General features: G+C 35.5%; 4 protein-coding genes and 1 non-coding gene across 9 annotated transcripts; 1 reads left to right on the top strand and 4 right to left on the bottom strand.

Annotated features, from left to right (window-relative positions):
• Nucleotides 1-275: 275 nt before the first annotated feature.
• On the bottom strand, nucleotides 276-4,419 carry LOC110689614 (protein FAR1-RELATED SEQUENCE 4-like). Of its 4 annotated transcripts, none has more exons than XR_002504922.1 (5): nucleotides 4,255-4,415; nucleotides 1,067-3,240; nucleotides 876-956; nucleotides 483-742; nucleotides 276-384 (listed from the first exon to the last, which is right to left on the bottom strand). XR_002504922.1 is itself a non-coding variant. In XM_021866380.1 (5 exons), the coding sequence occupies exons 2-5, from the start codon at nucleotides 3,107-3,109 to the stop codon at nucleotides 608-610; spliced, it is 2,163 nt and encodes a 720-aa protein (XP_021722072.1). In that variant the 5' UTR covers nucleotides 3,110-3,240; nucleotides 4,255-4,419; the 3' UTR covers nucleotides 276-607. The 4 variants fall into 4 exon arrangements, 3 of the variants coding, with proteins under 3 accessions (XP_021722072.1, XP_021722071.1, XP_021722070.1); XM_021866380.1 differs by having other exon boundaries at nucleotides 276-742; nucleotides 1,067-1,814; nucleotides 1,911-3,240; nucleotides 4,255-4,419; XM_021866379.1 differs by having other exon boundaries at nucleotides 276-742; nucleotides 876-932.
• Nucleotides 4,420-5,206: 787 nt separating this feature from the next.
• TRNAW-CCA lies at nucleotides 5,207-5,278 on the bottom strand. Its single transcript has one exon. It is a non-coding gene; the product is annotated as a tRNA-Trp (tRNA).
• Nucleotides 5,279-5,516: 238 nt separating this feature from the next.
• LOC110689615 (poly [ADP-ribose] polymerase 3-like) lies at nucleotides 5,517-11,591 on the top strand. Its single transcript, XM_021866381.1, has 17 exons — nucleotides 5,517-5,663; nucleotides 6,602-6,894; nucleotides 7,773-7,968; nucleotides 8,139-8,255; nucleotides 8,354-8,411; nucleotides 8,530-8,599; nucleotides 8,686-8,860; nucleotides 8,963-9,096; nucleotides 9,190-9,427; nucleotides 9,512-9,639; nucleotides 9,724-9,800; nucleotides 9,891-10,051; nucleotides 10,142-10,351; nucleotides 10,425-10,527; nucleotides 10,614-10,696; nucleotides 10,793-11,125; nucleotides 11,218-11,591. Exons 1-17 carry the CDS (start codon nucleotides 5,658-5,660, stop codon nucleotides 11,266-11,268), a joined length of 2,433 nt encoding a protein of 810 aa, XP_021722073.1. The 5' UTR covers nucleotides 5,517-5,657; the 3' UTR covers nucleotides 11,269-11,591.
• A 687-nt stretch (nucleotides 11,592-12,278) lies between these two features.
• LOC110689616 (beta-1,6-galactosyltransferase GALT29A-like) lies at nucleotides 12,279-14,590 on the bottom strand. The gene has a single exon (XM_021866383.1). The coding sequence runs from the start codon at nucleotides 13,948-13,950 to the stop codon at nucleotides 12,628-12,630; it is 1,323 nt and encodes a 440-aa protein (XP_021722075.1). The 5' UTR covers nucleotides 13,951-14,590; the 3' UTR covers nucleotides 12,279-12,627.
• LOC110689617 lies at nucleotides 12,841-22,737 on the bottom strand. 2 transcript variants are annotated; one of them, XR_002504923.1, is made up of 6 exons: nucleotides 22,196-22,737; nucleotides 21,991-22,097; nucleotides 19,702-20,203; nucleotides 18,423-18,541; nucleotides 18,060-18,330; nucleotides 12,841-12,926 (listed from the first exon to the last, which is right to left on the bottom strand). XR_002504923.1 is itself a non-coding variant. In XM_021866384.1 (5 exons), exons 1-5 carry the CDS (start codon nucleotides 22,421-22,423, stop codon nucleotides 18,132-18,134), a joined length of 1,155 nt encoding a protein of 384 aa, XP_021722076.1. In that variant the 5' UTR covers nucleotides 22,424-22,736; the 3' UTR covers nucleotides 17,737-18,131. The 2 variants fall into 2 exon arrangements, 1 of the variants encoding a protein (XP_021722076.1); XM_021866384.1 differs by lacking the exon at nucleotides 12,841-12,926 and having other exon boundaries at nucleotides 17,737-18,330; nucleotides 22,196-22,736.
• Nucleotides 22,738-23,398: the final 661 nt, after the last annotated feature.

A 23,398-nucleotide genomic window follows, 5' to 3' on the forward strand; every position in this document is an offset into this window, starting at 1 on the left:
CAAACATGCCTACTCTTACAGCTTATGCATGGTTCAAATCAAACAAGTGTACTACCTTCCTTCGTTTGAAACTACTATATATACGTAGTTTTATTATGCAATAAGAGAGAGAGAGAGAGCCAAATTTTGGAACCAGTTGTGCAAATTATTGGTCTGTAACTCCGTATCCCATGATTCTCCCATAGCATTAAGCATACGACAACAATACATATAAGTGATAAAGCTAATACAACCTCTATCATGAATATCAACCAAGGAAACAGAAAATGGCAGAATTACTAGCAATAAAATTTTGATTGCTAACATAATCATTTATTATACACTTATCCGTATAAATCTGTAGATATTTGACCTAGCTCATCCTGCCTACTCCTACATAAAACACTGTTGCACAAGAAGTCAGTCAAGTTACTATACATGAATTGCGGAGAGGACAAAGTTTGATTTACGTTGTATAGACATCCTACTTAAGTTAGTAATACCTGAACTTTTCTGAAGGTTAAATATTGGTCAGAACTACGAAACGAAGATGGAAGCCAGATCAGGATGCTTTACATCCTTCAGCTCATGTCAGAAATCAGTGTTGTTTTCCATTCAATAGCTAATGTTAAAGGTGTTTTTCTTGCCATGGTCCATGATGAAACTGCCCTGGTGCTGCCCCTTGGTACATATTTGGCATTCCATTATTAAAGGGTACGGGAAACATATTGTGCAAATGAGCAGGCCTTGTATTTGGAGTTTCCTGTCATGCACAAGCATACAGATTTGATGAGATGGGTTTAGAACGACAACTTGATACGCTTGCCTATTTAAACGCATCAGGATTGAAGAGAGAAATTTCAAGAAGATACATTTTGAGCAGAAATCTGACATACCACTTGAGTAAAGCCATGTTCAGGTCCAACTGCTGCAATATTTTGGTCCAGTGGATCCTGATGGAAAATGCATGAATCACCCTATCAGAAATCGAGATTAGTTGTCTTTTACAAACTGTATCAAACATTGATACTAAGAATGTTGGCATGTATCAGTGAATGTGTTAAAAAGTTGTATTCATAAAACTCACCCTTTCTCTGGTGTTGTTCACATTGACGTCACCACTTCCAATCTCAGGAACTGCAGTTGTCTCAATCAATCTTATATCTGGCTCAGCGTCACATAATCTTGAATGGATACCTCGATTATCATCCTCATGGCAATTAGTTGAATAATCTAAACAAGAATTGGGTCTCAAATCCTGTTCAAGAGACCCATTCACATGGTCACACTGCTGAAATCCATCTCTTATAGAAGATACTGCAACATTATAGCTCTCAATAGACAGAGAACCTTCTTCAGCCAAGATTAAGGCTCTCCGACAAAGATCATTGTACCTACGAACTTTAGCCTGCACCTCATCCAGCTTTCCACTGATTGAATGCCTGCTTAATGCAGCACTTGTCCAGCGTTGCAATACATATTTAGAAGGGATGCTAAAAACACCAGACATCTGCAGAACAACGATAGCATGTCGACAAAGGTAACCATGGTGCTCAAACATACGGCACAAACAACAGATCTCAGACCTTGATTCATTCCATTCTACAATGAAATCCTGATTATTCTCAAAGTCTTTAACAGTATATGTTATGCCAGTTTCATCTTCTTTTTCCTTCTTTAAATGGCATGCAGCAGCTCCCAAAACCTCTACCTGAAACCTCTTAAAAATTTCATGTGTATAAACCCAGGACATCTGCTTCTCAAAAGGAGATGGAGACTTCAAGTCAGGAGCTTCATGCCATGCATCAAACTCTGCCTTGGCCTCCTCTTCATACCTATCACATAATAGAAGTTTATATTGTTCTAAAAAATCTCTCAAAGAAGATTCTGCATTGATATACTTATCAAAGAAAGAGTTCAAACATTCAGACCGTGATCTGGTGGACAACCCAGCAAACGACACACCTCTCATAAATAGTGGCACCCAGCGGATACGATTACCATACATCGATCTTAACCATTCGTCATCTTGAAGTTCAAACTTTTCAACCAACTCCAACCATCTCTTATCAAACTGCTCTGCTGTCCATGATCTATAGATGCATTTATTGAACTTTTCAACAAAATTATCAAGCCATATATTTATATATTCTAACTGATTAGGGATTTTTTCAAATATATGCCACAGGGAAAAATAATGGCGAGTATCAGGGAGAAGTTCAGCAATAGCTGTTTGCAAAGCATTATTCTCACCAGAAAGTAAAACTAGAGGAGGTTGTCCACCCACTGCCATGAGCCATGTCTGTATCAACCAAAGAAAGGTATGCACCGATTCATCTGCAATCAGTGCACAACCCAGTAATAACGGTTGGATATGATGATTAACTCCAACAAACAAAACCAATGGAATCTTGTAGTTGTTCTTAACATATGTAGTGTCAAAAGATACTACATCACTAAAGTAACTATAATCAGTTAAGCCTTTTGTATCAACCCAGAAAACATTTCTCAACCGATTCTCTTCATTCAAATCCACAGCATAGAAGAATTTTGGATCCTCTTCTTGCATTTGCATGAAAAGATCAAGCAGCATTTGTGAATCTCCAGCTTCTAAAGACAGACTCCGCCCCTTGGCATGTTGGCTTCTTTTAAGATTGTCCAAACAACCAACATTCTGATACGCACTGAATCGTTTGGATACAGAAGCTAAAATTTTGCGTCTGCGCAATCGAACATCATTCTTTAGTGGGTCCAAATCCCTATGGCTTCGGAAGAAATGCGCCTGTTCAGGTAGAAGTTCATGGTTATGCTCCTTGACAAAATTATACACATACCACTTTCCATCCTGCTTTCTTTTCACGTGCAAGCTAGCCTTGCAACCTATCTTGGGAGAAGGCCGAGGATTAATAGCATCATCAGACTGCTGCTTGTTCCCATACCTTATGCATGAAAATTTCGCATCAATAAATTCCTTTGAAGCCCTTGAACGGCGACTGCTCAACTTAGCAGTTCCAAATCCCAAAGACTTCGCATATTCTTTATAAAATTCATATGCTGCCTCGTGCGACTCAAACTCCATCTCCTCATGAGGCTCCAAGTCTGAGGTAGCCATGGTAGTGTTAGATTCCATTTAACAATCAGATTCCCAATTCTCCCACATCTACCATGCAGCTCAATATGAAAATCAGATTACAGTCACCCATTTACAGCCATTATTTTGTCAAATAGAGTTTCCATTAAGTACATTATTCCCTGACGAGCCTGCCACGGATAAAGAGTAAGAACATGTTTCACTTCAAAATTTCAACAGAAAAAAGGGTGTAAAACTATTAATTTAAACAAACTACCAATATCAGGGACAAATTTCACACAAATTAAAAACAGGAGAAAATTAGTTCTGAGCTTCTGACTATTACGTGAAATGTTAACTAGATATGGAATACTAACATTTCCTCACTCTTGCGGACCAAGCAAACAAAACAGAATCTCTAAATAGATGATTTATCAGAAAACCACCCGTTTTTTATACATCCGTCCATCTGCAACAAAGAGTGATTGTACTCCCTCTGTATTAGACTGAGGCTCACTTTAATGAAACACAGTAGAACTACTATAGTTATTCATCAGTCAAGTTCCTCTATAGTACGGAGTATTTACCCATTTAGTAGGTTAAAAGCTCTTATGGGATGGTAACAGGGAAAGTTCAAAGTTTAGCTAGCACATTTAGGCGCCGTTCTTTTCACCTGAATTTTATACTACATATAAACTTCTTTGTTAGAACCTACTGTTTGGCAGTTCCAAATGAATTTGCACCAGCTTACAATACAAATTCATACATTAACACAATAAAATTCAATTAGAACAAAGGCTTTCCTAAATTCTGAGAATATTTCTTCTTCTAAAGGTACATTTTTGAACAAAAATAAAACAAAAAAAACCCAGAAAATTAAGATTGCAGCTCTGAAATCTAGGGTTCATAAAATAGGGGAAGAACCCCCAGGATTAGAAATTTGGGATTTCGTCAACTACAACCTTATTGAAATTAGAAGAAATCAAATTCAAGAGACATAGAGGAGCATCAAGTATTAGAAAATTTCAGAAAAACAGCTCTTCAACTAATAATAAACTCAATCATACAAATAACTGCAACTAATTAATGTATACCAAGAACATGATTCTACAACTCAAATTATTGTAGAAATTACTACATTTTCATCTAAAATCATGATGTTATACATAAAAATGAAAACTTTGGAATGGGAATTAGAAGTATACCTGGGACTCTGGGAGGAAGAATTGCCGGAGAAATCAAAGAAAGAGAGAGAGAGAGAGGGAGGTGAGTTAAATCTGTGTTAATTCCAAATTAGGAAAGGAGATGATATGTTGGGCTTTTGCTTGGTTATTTTAGTCAAAAGGGTTTTGGCCTTTTGGGTACATAATACACACATATACGCCCAAAATCCCAAATTAGTTATCCACCCACCACTCTCCATGCTTTGCTGTATGACTGCCTGTATTTGGACTATCGACTTAGAGCTGACAATCTTTGATATGACACGACAACACGTTTAAAATCGGCACGACTTAAACACGAAATTACTTAGAGAAAACATGAAGTCAAAACGACATGACACAAAATCAACCCGAACACGTTCTATTTTGATAAATTGGTCAAATTATGCAATTATTCTTCATTTTATGTAGTTTTTGATAGATATCTTGAACAACATGAAATGAACAAAAGACCAAACACGATTACACGAACACAACTGTTTTATATTTAATTTACATGTGTCATGTTCGTCACAACTAAACAATTTAAAGAAAATCCTAGGAATTTCACGTGGGAAATAATTTCCCATAAAATACAACTTCCTACGGGAATTTATTTCCCGTGTCAACCAAATGAGACCTAATCGAAGATACTTCATTTGAAGCTAAAAATTATACTCATACTCTGGAACAATTAATTTCAACAAATTTATGATGTTGTGATAAGACGACATACCTTACATGGTGGTGTATGCAGTGTGGGTTGAATATAAAGCTTATATTAGTGTAAATATGACACATGTAAATTAAATATAAAAATTAATATCTCGATCAAATATCTATTATTAGATCATGGAACACATTAAACCCTATAATTTGGAACTTTTAAGTCTTATATAGGGAGGAAAAAGAAAAAAAAAGAAAAAAAAAAACATCCGTGTGAGGATCGGGATATTGAACCCGACGTGAATCGAACACGCAACCTTCTGATCTGGAGTCAGACGCGCTACCATTGCGCCACGGATCCTCGTTGTATGAATCTTGAATAAAATTATATAATACAATCATCATACTTATTGTAAAAATCTTATGCTAGACATAAAAACCAGATGTCTAAAAAGGGAGGGTCCAAATATCAGCGAGGATGACACTTGGCAAACTCACAGCTACTCTGAAACACATGTTGTCAAATTGGTACGACACAAGAGCAATAACATTGGAAGTACTTACGTACGTGTCTCTTCTTTTCTTGTACCTTTTCATGTTTACAAATACTCCATCTCCTTCTTTTTTCCGCTTCTCTTTATGCATACCATTCTTATTATGCGAACTATTTAGGTAGAGAAAATCAGAAAATCTTAATTTGCTAAGTTCTACAGCTTTTTTCTACAAGATTTGGGAGGAAGATGAAGGTATTGTTTTTGTCAAACTTGATTTTTGGTATATATGTATGGATATAATGTGTATGTATGTAGCCGAGTTTTTGTCTCTTTTAATTTTACATATTTGTGCATGTGAGGGTATTTTCAAGGGCGTTTTTGGTTTAATAAGTTTATATGCTAGAGCGCGTTTTTTTAATTAGGGATCCCCCTAGTGAAGTCGTGAGGATACCGATGATGGTTTTATAATGTCTTCTCTTGAGAGTTTGTTATGTATATGGTGCACGGTGTACCTAAAGATATTGTTTGCTCATTTTAATGATTATATATTGTTCATTAATCATCAAATGAGTAAAAAATACTCTTGGATGTACTATGCACCCGGGTGTATATAACTATTTTCATCTTCTCTTTTCCTTATCTTTATTACTCCTTATGCAAAATAAAGTAGCTTTTTTTGGGGTTGATATGTTCGGGATTTTATGCATCATATATTCATATATGCCTTAATGCTTCTTGGAGGTACAAAGTTAGGACTTTTTTTAAAATAATAATAATAATAATAATAATAATAATAATAAAAAATAAAATAAAAATTTGTGTTGTTTATAAATAATGATAATTGTTCATTAATTAGAAGGAATTTAAGAGCTGAGAAAGTTAGTATAGATATGACAAACTTGCCCTTTGTTCGTACCTTTTGACTCATAAGAGTCATAACCGTAGCAATACTAGCATGGCGCCATGGCTGCCCGAGTACTACGTACACGTCAACGTTGCACCCATAAAAAATACTCCCTCCGACTCTATTTGTTCTTTCTTAATTGACAATGCATAACAAAACAAAGAATAACCAAAGTTGCATGCATGGTAGTATTTGTTTAGATTTTATCATTAGTTTACATATTCTGGATAAGTACGTTTTAATTTGGTGCTCTAATAATGTGGAAAGTGAATTTGAATATAAATAGGTCGAAACGAGATCTCACGTAGCACACGATCACGGAGAAGAAAGAATGAAGACAAGAAAACATAAGACGCATGAGCATACGGATCATCAGACGGCGAAGAAGACGAAGCAAGAGAACGAGAATGAGACGAATGGGAAGACAAATGGAAAAGCAGCAACATCAGCAAGTTCTAAGGAGTATGAAGACTTTTGTAACGCTACAAGGGAGAATTTATCTCCTGATCATATGAAGGCCATTCTTCAGTTGAATGGCCAAGACCCTACTGGTTTTGATGACTCCGTCGTTTCTAGATGGTATGTTTGTTACCTTAATTTTATTTTAGCTAGAGCTCGATCTATCGTGTTGTCTTTCAAATTAGTTGTACTTTTCTTCGTCTTCATGCATGTTTAGTGTGATTTTAAGTAGCAATGTGACAATCTAATTCGGATGAACTTTGTAATGATAATGGTTTAGTCACAAAATTCGAACTTTTTAATGTAACACACAACATATATAGGTGGTTGTAAATGGTTATTAACCTCCCACAAATTGTACTCTACCTGTGTTTTACTATAATTAGGTAGTTCTTTAGCTCTCATATATTGGTGGGAAGTCATAAGCTAGAGTGTTTATTTAGCTGTTAAATACCACAGAATATCACTGAATTAATTTGATCTTAAATTTTGGTTTAAACTTTTTTTTTTTTTTTTACACCTTTGATTACATACACTGAGAGTTAATTAGATATTATGACGGAGGGAGTAAGTGTTCACAAGGCATTGGATTTCAAAAACTATTGAAAAGTGTGTTAAATTATGCAGAATCCTCGATTGTGCTATGTTTTTACGTGAATCAATTTCGGACATAGGAGGTACTAGTATCAATCAGACGTAGGAACTCTAGGAAATATAATTAAGCCCCTACGGTGAGCACAATAGATAGATAGTTCTTGTTGGTTCATATATAGGGAGCGAAATCCATTGACCCAAATGATTTGAGCTTATCGCATTATAACTAAACTTACGAGACTAGGCCACTATGAACATGGTGTGACCGACTTGGGTTGCACCATTTCATCTAGAAGTAGCTAAGTAGCTTAATCATCTTTTTTTATGTCATTTGTTCTTTGGGTATAAGGTTTTGTACAAAACTCAAATATTTGACATGGAATATATTGCGAAATTAAATTCAGCCAAGACCTATTATATTATGGAGCATTGTTGGAATGTAAAGTATGTGGAGGCAATTTGGAGTTCATTGGAAATAGTTACTCTTGCACTGGGGAATTAAGTGAATGGGCCACTTGCACCTACAAGACCAAAAATCCTCCCAGGAAACAGGATCCTATCAAGCTGCCGGATTCGGTCCTTGAATCCCCGGTTTCTGATGTAAGTTATATACTCCTTTATAATTTCCTTATACGATTTATACTCACTAGTAATACGTACTGATACTATAGAAGCAACATAAACTACGAAATAAGACGAGTAACCTCTGAAAAAAGGAGAATTATCTTTATATGTAACTTCTAAAATTCGGGTTTTTGAGTGGGTTTTAGTTGTTGAAGAAGTACCAAGATCCGAGTCAGCGTCATCAGAAGGAAATACCTCATCATGCTGACAAGCCTTTCACAGACATGGTCATATGTTTGTCTGGCAGGCTTTCTCGAACTCATGTATGTACATGATTTCTTTTTACAAGCTAAGGTGGGTTCATAGATGGAACTTAGTGAATAAATTGATTAAATTTTGCTGTTTGTTGGTGATGTTGCAGCAATACTGGAAGCAAGTAATTGAGAAACATGGAGGCAAAGTGGCCAACACAGCTATTGGTAAATTTTCACAGTATTGTGTAACCTATATGCTTGCAATAATTCATCATGTTTTTTTGTAGCAACAGTAACATTATTATATTGGTATTGTACTGGTGTAAACATTTTTGTATTGCAGGTGCGACTTGTCTAGTTGTTCCTCCCATGGAAAGGGAACGCGGTGGCTCATCGAAAGTGTCTGAAGCAGTGTAAGTATTAGCCAGAACACCCTTTATGATGCAATTATTAGAAATTGAAATTTATGTAATTGATACACTTATCTTCTTTTGGGCAGAGAGAGGGGCATACTGGTGGTACGAGAAGCATGGTTAACAGACTGCATCGAGAAAGAAGAGCTGCTGCCTTTAGAAGCTTATGAATGTGTTTCTGATCGATCTGCTTATGGCAAAGGAATTGCATGGGACAAACAGGATGCAAGTGAGGAAGCCATTGAGTCCCTTGTTGCTGAGGTAATTTCCTCCTGTTTGCAGTCTTCTGATTCTCAACTGTAAATCTGTTGTTGAAATATTGAGGTCAGTTTTTATAATTTGCTTTTGATTTTTCATTTCCAGCTTAAAATGTATGGAAAGAGAGGTGTCTACAAGGACACCATGCTGCAGCAACAAGGAGGGAAGATCTTGGAGAAAGATGGTTTACTTTACAATTGTGGTTTCTCTCTTTGCGACCAAGGCCGCAACATAAACGAGTAATATAGGCCTCTTCCAAACTAAGTACATTGATTCTGTCAGACTTGATTTAACAATACTTCCTTGATTAGAACTCTTTTCTTTTCTGTTAGGATCGCTATAATCCAACTGGTCACCGTACCTGAGAAAAAGTTACACCTCTATTACAAGAAGGGTAAGGTAGGGGATGATCCTAAGGCAGAGGAGAGGATGGAAGAATGGGATAGTGTGGATGATGCAATAAAGGAATTTGCACGGCTTTTCGAAGAATTAACAGGAAATGAGTTTTTTCCATGGGAAACAGAAAAGAAGTTTCAGAAGAAACCACAAAAGTTCCATGTGATAGATATGGTACAAGTTATATTACATTTCATTATGGATATTTATAGAGGATTTCAGGTTTTTGTTGATATCTTTAAAACTGTACTCCTACAGGACGATGGAGTTGAGGTGAGATATGGTGGGTTGGCTCTTCGGCAACTAGGAACAGCAGCTGCACATTGTAAACTTGACCCTGTGGCTGCAAATTTCATGAAGGTTTTATGCAGTCAAGAGATCTATAGGTACTTCTATTTCTAGTTTCTACTAAACTTTTGAAGATTAACATTTTCATGTCCATATTCTGAGCCTATATAATTTTTCAACAGATATGCTTTGATGGAGTTGGGTTTGGATTCGCCCGACATGCCAGTAGGAATGGTCACTGATTTGCACTTGAAAAGATGTAATTGGAATCTTCTAGTCTAAATTAATAGGTTTATTTAACTTATATGTTGCCTTGTCATAGATTAACATCAAGCTTATATTACGTCAGGTGAGGATGCTCTCCTGCACTTTATAGAGAACGTAAAGTCAACGGAGCAAGGAGGACCAAAAGCTGAAGCACTCTGGTCTGAATTTAGTTCAAAATGGTTTACGCTCATGCATTCTACTAGGCCTTTCATCTTCGAGGATTTTGAGGAACTCGCGGATCATGTAACTAACTTCGTGCTTATTTGAATATTCTACAAATACTCCCCAAGTTTAATTTTTCTTTGGCTAATATGTTGGGGCAAATATGTGCAGGCGGCATCTCCTCTTGAGACTGTTAGGGACATAAACGCAGCTTCACGACTAATTGGCGACATGAGTGGCTCAACATTGGATGACCCAATGTATGAACGTTACAAGAAGCTCGGATGCAGGATAACTGCTCTGGACAAAGAATCTGATGATTATAAGATGATCCTCAACTACTTGGAGAAAACCTATGAACCAATCAAAGTTGGTGAAGTTGTAAGTAACCAAACCCTTTTTAGTTGATTGATATTAAAAGTCCTCATTATTCATTGTAATCCAATTTATTCAGAGTTATGACGTTTCTGTTGAGAACATCCTTGCTGTTGATTTGAGTGCTGGACCATCTTATAATGATATAAAGAAGTTGCCAAACAAAGTTCTGCTATGGTGTGGTATGGAAGCTTTGCACCTTCTTTCTTATTCACAGAAATTGCATTGATGCCTTTGTTTAAGGTTCATAATCGATTAATGTGTGTAGGAACTCGAAGTTCGAATCTGCTAAGACATCTGCAGAAGGGTTTTCTCCCTGCAATCTTTTCTCTTCCTGTTGCAGGCTACATGGTATCAACACACTATGAACAGAACATATATATATTTGCATCTTTCCATCATTTGCAGGAATGCTTATTTCTGTGTCTTTCTTTCTACTTGTAACAGTTTGGCAGGGCAATTGTATGTTCAGACGCTGCTGCTGAAGCTGCAAGGTATGGATTCACAGCAATCGACAGGCCAGAAGGATTCCTAGTACTAGCAGTAGCATCTCTAGGGGACGAAATAATCGAGTTTAAGAGCCCTCCAGAGGATACAAAGTCCTTGGAGGAGAGGAAGGTAGAAGTGAAAGGGTTAGGGAGAAAGAAAACCGATGAGTCGGAGCATTTTGTTTGGAAAGATGATATCAAGGTACCCTGTGGTAAATTAGTCCCAGCATCACCTGAACCAAAAGAAAGTATTTTGGATTTCAATGAGTATGCTGTTTATGATCCTAACCAGGTAACAAGATAGTGCCTGAAATCAACCTAAATTTTGTTTTTTCGGTTGTAATATGTAAAGTATTCTGTGTCTGATAGATAATTTTTTTACAGGTTAAGATGAGCTTTTTGGTGGCTGTGAAGTACATAGAGAAGGCAGAGTGAGAAGGTAGTGATGGCTTGAATTCACAACCAGTTTTTTTGGAGGGAAATCAAGTGGGTGCAGAAGCAACGAGCCAACGACACAAGGCATGCCCATGCTGCATCCCCCCTCGTTGCGGTTCCCTCAGGTTGTTCCCCTACCGAGGATGGTTTATATGGATGGATGATATTTTGCTATTTTGTAGATAGTTAACTAGTATGCTTAATTCTCCCAAGGGTTCAAAAGACACTACACTAGTAAAGTAGTCTTATCTTTTGTTGCAACAGCTTTTGTAGTTCTGGTATATAATGGAAACAGACCTATTTTGGTGATCTTTTGCTGGAAATCAGCTCGGTTTTGTTCATCTGTTAATTTATTTGCTTGAAGTTCTATAAATTTTTTGTTTTGTATATTCTGTGATGTTACAGAAGTTGAAAATTCTAGTTATAGAATTCCAGTATCGACCTTAACATCAGCCATTTGAGCCATTTCTCGAGCCAGTATCGGCCCTTACGATTAGTCAGCTCTATTTCTTGATAAAAGATGGTATGCTAGAACGAACATGGTTAGCTGTAACAAAATCAAAAAAATATACACATGTATTATTGTGATTTTAATAACGAACAAAGGTTTTATCAAGTCAAGTTAAACAATTGAAAATGATGCGTAAAACAACCAATACCAGTAAATTACAAATCTAGACAGTCAAATATGAAAGTTGTGGGTGTAGATTTAAGCTGTGATCTTCATTATCAAGAAAGTTGAAAATTGACGACTAAGGGTTTATTGGTCATTGCTAAGGGTCCACAACGGCGTGCTGCTGAGTGTATCTACCTGGAATCCAATTCTTAAATTGAGGATCACGTCATTTTTCCAACTTGACAATCAACTGAACGTATTATATTATCTTCATCTAGATATGAGTTGTATAAGTAGAGTATTAACCATTAAGTCCATTAATAATATCCGAAGTTATACAATGCCACACGAAAGTATTTGATTAAGGGTCGTATATAAGGTACGCAAGCTTATGTACTTGGTCAAAATTAACCCAAAATATATTTATTACTTCGTATATAGTAGAGCTGAGTAAACACATAATAGTGAATCAAAAAACAGCACAAATGCACAATGGCACACATTCGAAATTTAAAGACTCGGGTTATTTTTTTTCAACTGTTTAAATCATGAGCTAAATACAATTGGACACTCTCATGAAAGTGTGGACTCAAAACTAGATCAAAATTACAGCAAAGTATCACCACAAGAAACTTCTCTTGGGATTTCGAATTTGTTTCTGTTCCTAATTGATTTGGGTATATGAAGAAAAAACTAAGACTACAATTAATAGAATCCACAAAAAGACGCTTTCAAAAGACTTGTCAACGATGAATTTCCACAGGAGGAAACTTGAACTTGTTGGAGATGAATGGTACTGCACGAGGCCTCTCCACTAAATCGTTGTAAAAATCATACTCGGCCAAGTAATCGTGCAATGTGAGCTCCGCCTTTTGATTAGTATGGTAATGATGCTTTGCAGCAGTCGATTTCCCAAACCCAAAAAGGCTAACTCTATCACAAACTCCCAATGCCAACGTCACAGCTTGCATACCTGAAGAGTAATGGAACATAGACCCATCATGAGCGGAGTTCCATTGCTCTAGAGTCTTGTTCGGATGATCTGCAAACCGTTTTAGTGAGTAATACTTCACAATCCGAGAACACAACATATCAAACCTAGGATCGGTGACAATCAAGGGCGATTTATGAGACGAGTTGCACACTACATAGTCTAGAAATTGGGCAGGTTGGCACATATACATAACAATGGGCGTATTAGCCCCATATGGGTGGCAAAAACAATCATCCCTCCTTGCACAAAGATGCAAAATGTTACTATTTACGAATGATAAACTCGTTTTAGAACCCACATTCTTTCGATAAGATTCAATCCTAGCATTATTCAACCGAATCACGGCTTCATGACTATCAATCAATTTCCCATACTCTTTACTCAACAAAATCCCACTATTTCCCACAACAGCACAAGATGAATACTTCTTCTTTACACCCTCAAACACTCCATTATGCTTATCAATAGGAACTTTCACAAGCTCAATCAACTCCTCCATAATATCAGGACTAAACCTCTTCTTCCTAAACCAATCACCCAAAGACCTCCTAAATGTCAACCAAACCTTAGAAAACTCCGGTGACCGGATATTAACCGGTACCCCCCTCGACGTCCTAGCACGAATATCCCCACTCCTAAAGAACCTCCGCCACGAGGCGAAAGTCCGAAGCCGAGCAACATTCCCAAAATTACCATCCATCAATTCATCAACCTCCTTCCTCAATTTACCCTCACCCACCTCAACGTCAGCCAATCTAAGCAATGTGGAGTTAAAAACATGCAAATCCAATGGTGAAACTACACTACCATTACCAACTGAATAATCCCCTTCACCATAAATGGATCCAAACCCATTTCTAATTGCAATCCTGCAACCAAAAGTTGCAGCAATAACAATGAACAACAACAAACTAAAAACGGGTCTAACCGACCTTTTCATGGGTTGTGATGAAAAGGCGGTGGACCTAATAAGATTATGTGCTAGAGTTTTTGGTGAATCATTAGAATAGATCTCCCAAAATTTGGATTTTGACTTTGAAATATACTCTTCATCTTCTACACTTTCTAACATTCAACTAATCCTCAAAATAAACTTAATTTTTACTATAAATTATAGATAAATTTAAATCAAGCAGCAAGATTCAATCTTTAAATTCACTAATATCAAAGCAGGAATTTTGTACAGCTAAAACTTAAAAATATAGCAAAAAAATAAGAAATTATAGAAATAAAGATTGAAACTTGCAGAAAAAAAGGGGTTGCTACATACAGCAAAAGCGTTGAGCAAGAATGGATTTTGGAGGCTGTTTGAAAGGAGAGAGAAAGGGTGGGAGATGGGATTTTGAGAAATTGAGAGGAATTAATGGGTGGGTTTGTATTTTGAAAGCAGGAATATGATTTTGAGGAGATTTATTTATATAATATAGTTCTAAATCCTAATTACACGGTAGTTCATATGGGGTAGTATTAATGAAGTACTCCGTTGAACGGAAGATTCCACTAGAAAGAGGATAAAAAGAGCAAAGGGAAAATCACCTAGTTTTTTTTTTTTTTTTTTTTTTTTTTTTTTTGGAAAGAAGGGATAGAAAATCACCTAGATTAATAAGGAAGATTTTCAATTTTTTTCTTTTTTTTTTTGATAAAATGACAAGGTAAAAAAAAAATTAGTCAAAGATAACTATAAAATGCAATAACTTTTGATGAAAATAAACTTATAAAAAATTACGAGTTGACATTTTTTTATAATTTTAATTTTGATAAAATGAAGAATTATGGGTTTACAATAGGATCAATCATATAAGAAGTGTTCAATTTAAAATTAAATCATAACTCCACGATTTCTTCATACATATTTGAGTCTTTGACAATTTGCTTGATTTAATTTATGTCGAGGAATATTACTTGTACTTTCACATATAAGAACATTTATTTCTCCTTGAGAATGGATTCTTGAGAAGACTTATTCATTTGAATTTCCGATAAAAGTCATCCTATAAAATTCTAAGAAGTAAGTATATTAAAAATTGACATACTCAAAATTGCTTAGAAATTCACTCTTAATTTATTAAACTTTAGTCCTTATGAGGCATTCATTTAATGTGTATTTTTGTAATTCTAACAAAGTTTTAGCATTACTAAGAGTTTTACCAAACTTTATGTCACGTAGGATTGATGAGAGTAATTAAAAAAAATTTCATTCCCATTAAACTTGGCACAAATAAGGTGAAAGAGGAAAAGAATGCTCATATTAAAAGCACAGTTCCTTTCTATATATGGGTGAAGAAATTAGTTTTAGTGATTTTTTAGGATAATGAAGGAAAAAAGCTAGCCCATAAATAGCATTTTCTTTGCTTTATTAGGTTAAACAGATTTAAAGTGCAGCCAATAGCAGTTTGCAAGAGCAAACTTAATTTTCTATAGGATCCAAGATTAGAAAGTTTCAACAAATTTGTGATCTAGTCGTTGTCCATGACCAACTAACCATATATAACAATTATTGTTGTTTAAGAAAAAAAAAAATGATAAACATTGTCATTCACTATGTCTTTCCTTTTTTATTTTATTTTATTTAAGAAAAAAAATCAACATCATTCATTATTTCTGAATGACTGAATTAATTTTGTGGTCCCTCAAAAAAATTGTGGAATAAAAGTTATAGAACACATTGGAAGATGAAAGACTGTCTACAATATTTTGTTGAACTCTAACTAGAGAGGTGAAGAATTAAAATGGTGCAACATCAACAAAGTTGAGAAGCAAAGAATACATTGGTTTTATCTACTTTCAAAGGGAAATGCCACTACTCTAATTTCATCTTCTCATTATTTATGATTTCCATAAGTCTAATAGTGAATTGGAGAGCCAGAAGTCCTAATGAGAAAAAATACCAAGAAAAAAAACATGGCGTGGATCATACTTAATAATATAATCTTATTTATTTAAAGGAGCGACCACTTTTTCTTATTAAAGAGAGGCCAAATTATACAATTATACTTATACATAACATGACATTACAAAGAAAGAGAGTCAGAAATAGACAAACATTTTTTTGGCATATATGCCAGTACTTCGTAACAAGTTGTTATTTTCTAATTATACGAAGTACTCTGTAATAGACTGAGTAATAGTTTATAATTAAATAGCTATACATATGAGGAAGGTGAGACATAAAGGATTTGCTCCTCCAATGTCCTTGAGAAAGATGAGCATCATTAATGAAGATTTAATTAAGTGGTGCAATTATTAATTAATATTCCCAGTCAATTTTTCAGGGTAATCAGCTAATCGTGGAACATGCTGCCTTTCATTCTATTATGACGGACATTGCTTGTAAACAATGGAGGGCCCTTGCTTTCTCTAAGCCGACCTTCAAATTTTGGTCTTTTGGATTACTTTCAGCCCATTATCATTCTTTCTAAGGGTCCCTCATTTCATCTTATAGTCTCACCTGTTATAGGTGGGAAGATGACCAGGATCATCTGATCATGGATAATATGGAAATTTTGTGTAATATTTCGTACATCCTATAGAAGGAAACAAATCAATAAGAAACTGATATATGGTCGAGTTGGTTTACTAACAACGGTACTTAAAGTAATGGGTATTATATATACTCCGTATATGAACTTATCAACAACAGATAGGAAAAGAGATAATTAACTTAATTGGACTACTTATTATGAAGAGGTTTAAAATAGATCATGTACATCCATTATGAAAGGTTAGGGCAATACGACTATTATTTGGAAATCGCACATAGAGGAGAAGTATACATGAGCACTTAAGTCTATCAAATGACTACAAATGGGAGTTAGTAGCTTGCTTGACTGAAAAAAGGTCCAAAATTTGTGAAAAACTTTCCCAAAACAAGGAGGCGGCTTATAAAGGATAAAGGTTTAGAGCATAATTGTGTGTCCCAAAGTAAAGGGAATATAGGCATGTGGTCATGTGGGGAAGGGGAGAACAATCAACACATGGTGAATGTAATTGACTGATTAAAAGGTGATCATCTCAATACTAACCTCCCTCAACTTGCTTATTAAGTCTGTATTTTGCTGCCTTTTTCTACTTTTCTCTCTTTCAACTTACTTTTCAATTTCTACTACTCAGTATTTATGCTTCTAGAAAAAATAATAATTAATAATTAAAATTTATCCATCTTTTGACCAGTCTACATCTTGTGCCAACAGCAGGGAGAATAGAGGTAGCATTGTGGCAAGGGCAGCAGCCTATGTTACTAAAACTAGGGTATTCTTGTTCAATACGGGTACATGTCCAAGACTATTTTGTGAAATCTATCCATGATTTTGGCCCAAAATGAAAGGTCGATGTGTCCTACCTGATAGGCCTATACCCATACCTAAGCGTCAAGGATCTGGCACTTGGGATCAGATAAAAAGTCATGAGTAACTAGTACTGAATTTTTTTGGCAGAACGAAGAATAACAATCTACTTAAAATGGCCATGGACTCAAAGCACTCCCCTGCTGTCAAAATTCCAAGAGTGGTTCAAGGAGCATTACCCCTGCAGCTCTACACTGAATTGGCTTGCGCCTTGGGCAATAATTGCTAAATGGAGTAATAAGTTTACACTCAATATAACTCGCTAAATGGAGTTATAAATTTATATTCAGTATAAGAGTATTGATTAGTTACCTTGAAACTGGAATGTTTAGCAAATTAGCAATATAGGTTAAACACAATACACATATCGAATACTGTAATGGAGATCGCTTGTTCTCATGGAACGTGGAATGATAGTTCAAATATAAATAAATATTCAACCCTAGCTAAACTCTTACAGAAAACCATTTTTTTTCATTTGATCTACATACGAGTAAGTGAGTAACAGTGTACTGTGTACAGAAAAGCTTTCCATGAGTTGGTTCACTGTCTAGAAAAGATAAATTATCCAATCCTTAAGCACCTATACCGCTTTGCTTATAACCTGCCTACTCAAATTATTAAAAATTAAGAATACTAGGGTCCAATTGTCCAAAGCTTGTTTACGACTTTTTGAGTGAGACAATGAGCTTCTAGACATACAAAGCTATTTTCGGTCACAAGAAGAAACACATCAAATATCCACTAAACTGAAAGTCCAAGACTCCTAAATCTAGGTTAGAATCAGAGACAAAAACATGATGCTTTTTCAACGAGTTTTGCAGGGAAGATAGCATACCACTATTTCTCATGACATTAACTTTCCTCATTGTAGCCTTTACCAGTGTGTTGTAGGGATTTGAAGATATACTTAAGCAACTGCTACAACATAGGCATTCCAAGCATCTTGCTGCTGAAAACTTGAGACCTCTTCGTATTTATCATCTCTTGAGGAACCAAATCCCCGACTACTTCTGTTTCTCTCAGTGTCAGGCATCTCTCTTATCCAAAAATGAATAGATTGAAAACCAGCCTCTTCCAAACAGTCTCTTATCTCAGGCAATGACCACCTGGATTTAATTAGAAATGTAAGACATAAGCAACCTTTTCACAGTTATCACATTTTATGAAGAGCAAATTCAGGAGGGAGGAAATGACTTACAGCCTCCAGCTATAAGAAAAGGCATTGCGAATTTTTTTCTGTGGCTTGTGGAGCTGATAATGAAGACTAATTCTGGTCTTCCGCTGGATTAAATCAAATTCTGCTTGCTCCCATGTATACTACAGAAAAGTAGCCATATTAGATTACTACACCTCACTTTGCATTAAAAAAAAATACTCAAATGGTTAGCTATAGAAGAAAATATAGGCTATTAAAGATAAGTACAAAATAAGAGAGGATTTTTAGTCATCAGAAACACATTTACAACCCGTTTGGTAGGCAATAAAGCCAATAATAATTGGGATTTATGGTCATGAATTAATATGTAATTTTGTTAGAAAAGTCTCACGTTAATATTCATGGTTATGCAACTCCATCCTCAAACATGTGCTTTTCAATATAGACTTTCATTGTCACTCAATAACATCTCTAAAGTAGTCACAAATAATTGAAAAACAGACGTTAGCAATATCATGCACTAAGAGCCATAAGAGCCATCAAAAATTGATTTTGAAAGATTCTGCACCCTTCTAATAAGCACCAGTGCAGGGAAATGTCGTAAATTTTGTTCTGCATATTCAAGCACATCACAGAGATTACACTCCCCTGAATAGCAGAGCCAAGCAGCTAGAATAACTGAGAGGCCAATCTCCACCAATGTTAATACTAATCACAGCCAAAAGATAATTATGGACTAGTCTTATATTACATGAACTGCTATGGTAACTACCGTCATATTCAATTACACATCTTCATGCATTGACATACAGGCTTTTATTTGTAGAAACCAAAAGGCTCTATATTATCTTTTCCCTGTATAATCCTAATAAAATATATAGAATGCTACTAGTCCATGAACAGCTGATATGTAGATAACCAACCTCAACAAATTGAAAGATAGTAAGGTACTGGTCTAAATTCCAACAAAAATGATAAGATTTACTATCTTTAACAAGTAACTCAAAATAATCCTTGATTCATTAGTTATCACTTATCAGTCATGTCTCATCACCACTATTCCAATCTCTAGGACGATTCAGCATGCCTGAAAGTAGCTAGAATTACATGGGGAAATGTTAATCATATAGCTTAAAAAAAAAGACCTTGTCATAAAAGGATAATAACGCTTAGTACCAGTCGTCAAGAAAAGGCAACTACGGAGTAAATCACAAATTCTCCCTTTCAATTCAAGGGCATCCCAACTCCCAAGGCTATAAACCAAATCGCATAGTTATATTGATCCACCAAAATCTAGATCTAGCAAATGTTATATGCATACCGTAAAATTGGGAAATTTCCTCTGGAGCTTTAACTTGTGCTCAGATGAAGTACCACCATACAAATCCATGACAAATATACCACCCTTCTTAGACAAAGCATCAAGGGAATACTTGAAATATGCAACAAGCTCTTTCCGCTTATGCAGGCAGCAGCAACTGTAATTGAAAGCACACACAATATCCCTTGCAGGCAATGAGAAATCCTTTTTCAAATTTCCACCACTAACTGAAGCTGCCGATCCCAGAGAGTTTTCTGCTGGATTTTTTAGTGTGGCATCTTGACTCTCTTGGATAGTTACTTTCTGAATCAGATCCTCAGAATTCAATTTGACAATTCTAGCCTCAAGAGGCTGCAAAACATTTCCATGAAAAAGAGAGATTCCGGAACGAATGTCACTGCCAACTTTGTCAACATTGTTCTCCATGCACCACATGAGTGCATCAAGGTCGAAATCTACACCTATAGCAGTCCTCCGAGGATCAGTTCGAAGCCACTCTGTACTGTCAACCCATTGCAGAACACTTAGACAGTTAGACTAGATGATAATATGAAACATTTGGTAGCACTTGAACAAACTTGAGCACATATCACTGTACTTAGTCTACTGAGATTTTTTTTCCACATCAGCACATCACAATACAAAGCAATTAAACATTTTTTAGCAAGAAAATAAGGAGTACGTGATGTAACTCGTTTGGTATGATGTACAAAAATTAAGGGGACAGATATTCACCCATAAAAGTCATTTTTTGTTTAGCACGCCATATAAAGCGAAGCCATATAAACACAATTAACAAGAGATAACAAGTAAAAACAGCAGCCACGATGATCACATTATAAGCATTATAAGCAATTTCGGAGACATGATATCACATTATCACAGCTGCTTGTTTCCCCGGTATATATGAGGAGCTACAACATTATAGTTTCATCAGTATAATTGAGGTGCTACAACATTGTAGTTTCCCCAGTCCTGCACTTCAGAATGAATGCAAGCTAAGTAGTGCACTACAATACACTCTAATCTAGATTGATGAAGATTCAAGTGTTGGGTTTGTGATGTGTGGAGAACAATTCAAGGCTAATCAAAGGAGGCATAAGGTGCATGCATGCGCTCGTGAAGAATCAAGTGCAGTTCGACCAAACTTGTTAGTGGTTCGGCCAAACCTCGAAGGGAACAAAGTGAGCAATGTCACTGTTCTTTTGTGCGCCCAAACCAGATGAAGGTTCGCCTGAACCTGAGGTCAGTTTTGACAGGCTGATTTCTTCGGTTTGCGATTAAAAGGCGTGGTTGCTTCTTGTCCATTGGATTGTATTTAGGCATTGCACTATATATACTCATGTTTAGTCATTAATTAGGGTATGATGTGATAATTAGAGAGAAAAGAAAAGCCTCTTGTATTAATTCATTTTCTTAGGGTTTAAGAGAGGTGTGAGCTTTCATGGTGGTTTGAGAGCTTGTAATCATCATCATCAAATTACTTCATAGTGGATTGGTGGTTTTCTCCCGGCAATCGGGTTCCCACGGTAAACTCTTTCTTGTCTTCGTTACTTACTTGTTTTCGCTCTTTATCATTGTTGATTGTCATTAATCGCATACAAGCTAGCACATTCGTTAATCCTTTCATCAAGAATCAAATTACATGAGTTATCAAGACCAAATTCTCACATTCTTGTTAATGTGTAGATGAGCACTAGGAACTTCATAGCTTTCCATATCAAGTGATTAATTTACATAAAATCCTAAAAGAAGCTAAAATCATTCCAGTCTAAAGAGAAAAAGAAAGCAAAACATGTGAGCTACTCCAAAGAATTGAATAAATAGGTACCAATAAGGAAGGAAGAAACAAAAATCAAAAAAGAAAACACCTTAACCATATGTCTAACTTCTCGATTCCCACATGATCTTTAACACTCTAACCTTGTGTTAAGTAACATAGCCCTAAAATGCTCAGACACAAAGGGAAAAGGAAATCAAGATACCAAAATAATACAATTCGCACTATATACTCCCAGTTCTCTTTTACGTTTTTACACGATGTCCTTTAAAAGTTCACATTTCAAACTATTGTAAGGGTTTATAATCGAATTGTATCAAATGTTTAATTATGAGGTGTTTGGACAATGTTTGTTATTTCCGATAACATGTGTATATTAGTGTATCTCAAGTACTCAAACAGCTTCCCAAAATCTATACATCATTACTAACTTGTTTGTTATTCTGAATTTCAGACAAGTACCTCCCTCAAGAAAATCATACTTAAATATAGCAAAATATAAATTTTACCTAAGAAGAGCAGTGCCACAAAAATCCTCTTGTAGGTGAAGAGGAGCTCTCCCACCAACATACATCAAGAAGAACTTCTGCAAATAGCTTATATCCCCTTTTGGTGACTACATTAACAAACAAACAGACAAACAAATACCCAATTAAAATTCTAACAAAATACCCAATTCAATTAACATAAATTTCTTTAAATTAAGAATTATACCTGAACAGATTGTTGATAAAGAGAAAAATTTGAAGGAATTGACTCATCAGAAAAAGGGTTTTGCTGATTTTCTGGTTCAGAATCTTCTTCTTCCTCTTCTGAGGTTTCTTCATCGCTGTTAGAGAGAGAAAGAGGAGGGTAATGTTCATCTTCAGGAGGAAAATGAGAGTGTCTTTGACGAGATGAAGATTTCTGTTGATGCTTCTGCTTCTTGCCGTTCTTCCCCATTTTTGGCGCTAGGTTGAATTACAGAGGTTTTTCTGGGTTTTAACTTTTAAGGGGTTTTGTGAATGATGAATTGCAACTTGCAAGTAAATGGATTGTTGATTTTACGATGATTCAAATTTCACCTTTTTTTTTCTTCTTTTTTTTTTTTTACCGTGTCTAAAATTCTGAATTACCTCCTACTTTTGAGCTTGCCCCATTTACTCTCTTAGTAATAAATAATTTTTGTTTATCCATGACATTTTCGTAAATAAATCCACAACTTTATCCAATCACCATCAAGTGTGGAGCTCACATTATTGAAAAAAATTGTTGATTTATTTACGAAAATTATTACTGAGAGAAAATGGTATCTGACTTTTGATCGTTACAAAGTTACGTCACTTACATGTACGAGTAAGACAAAGAAAGAGACCATTAATAGGCCACAAGCAACTCAACTTGGTCAAATATTGATCAAAAATCAAATTGATTTGACTCAAAACTTTAACTAGCATGAGACGTATGAGTTGAGCAAACTCTCATTCGACTTGATAAGCTAAGCTCATGAATAAGTTAATACGGAATAATTTATTTATTTAATTTATATTGGAAAAATAATATTGCTAATTTTTAAAGTGAAAGTAAGAGTAATTTAAGAATGAAAAAAATGTATATAGGGGAAGCAAAGGCCAAAATTTCACAAGTCAAGCGAAGTTTTCAAGTCGAAACTAGCAACTATCAGCTCGCGATCATCTCGGCCAATTAGCATCCTTGTTTATTTTAGTGTCTTAGAGCAAATGATTGATAATTGAAGTATTTAGCAAAGAACAATTAAGAAATTTAATAGTAAAAGAGACAAAAAAAAATTGGAAGGTGGGAAAATCCTTCTAAGCAATTATTTGAATACTATAAAACCCACCCAAAGCAAGGAGAATAGTTGTATTGATTTCAACTAGTGTTTATAAGAGTAATCTCTCACTAATATCCATTTTAAAG

Source organism: Chenopodium quinoa, unplaced genomic scaffold (assembly GCF_001683475.1).
Source record: "Chenopodium quinoa cultivar QQ74 unplaced genomic scaffold, ASM168347v1, whole genome shotgun sequence".
NCBI lineage: Eukaryota > Viridiplantae > Streptophyta > Magnoliopsida > Caryophyllales > Amaranthaceae > Chenopodium > Chenopodium quinoa.

What these genes read in the sequence shown, in the direction of transcription:
- LOC110689615 (XM_021866381.1), top strand. An exon ending in AGTGGCCAACACAGCTATTG is followed by an intron (nt 8,412 to 8,529) that starts GTAAATTTTCAC and finishes TTTGTATTGCAG; the next exon opens with GTGCGACTTGTCTAGTTGTT. An exon ending in TGATTTGCACTTGAAAAGAT is followed by an intron (nt 9,801 to 9,890) that starts GTAATTGGAATC and finishes ATATTACGTCAG; the next exon opens with GTGAGGATGCTCTCCTGCAC.
- LOC110689616 (XM_021866383.1), bottom strand. Translation starts at nt 13,950, where the DNA reads ATGTTAGAAAGTGTAGAAGATGAAGAGTATATTTCAAAGTCAAAATCC.
- LOC110689617 (XM_021866384.1), bottom strand. Translation starts at nt 22,423, where the DNA reads ATGGGGAAGAACGGCAAGAAGCAGAAGCATCAACAGAAATCTTCATCT. An exon ending in TGTGGCACTGCTCTTCTTAG is followed by an intron (nt 20,204 to 21,990) that starts GTAAAATTTATA and finishes ATGGGTTGACAG; the next exon opens with TACAGAGTGGCTTCGAACTG. An exon ending in GGAAATTTCCCAATTTTACG is followed by an intron (nt 18,542 to 19,701) that starts GTATGCATATAA and finishes ACTTTTCTGTAG; the next exon opens with TATACATGGGAGCAAGCAGA.
- LOC110689614 (XM_021866378.1), bottom strand. Translation starts at nt 3,109, where the DNA reads ATGGAATCTAACACTACCATGGCTACCTCAGACTTGGAGCCTCATGAG. An exon ending in TGAACAACACCAGAGAAAGG is followed by an intron (nt 957 to 1,066) that starts GTGAGTTTTATG and finishes GATTTCTGATAG; the next exon opens with GGTGATTCATGCATTTTCCA. An exon ending in AACATGGCTTTACTCAAGTG is followed by an intron (nt 743 to 875) that starts GTATGTCAGATT and finishes TGTGCATGACAG; the next exon opens with GAAACTCCAAATACAAGGCC.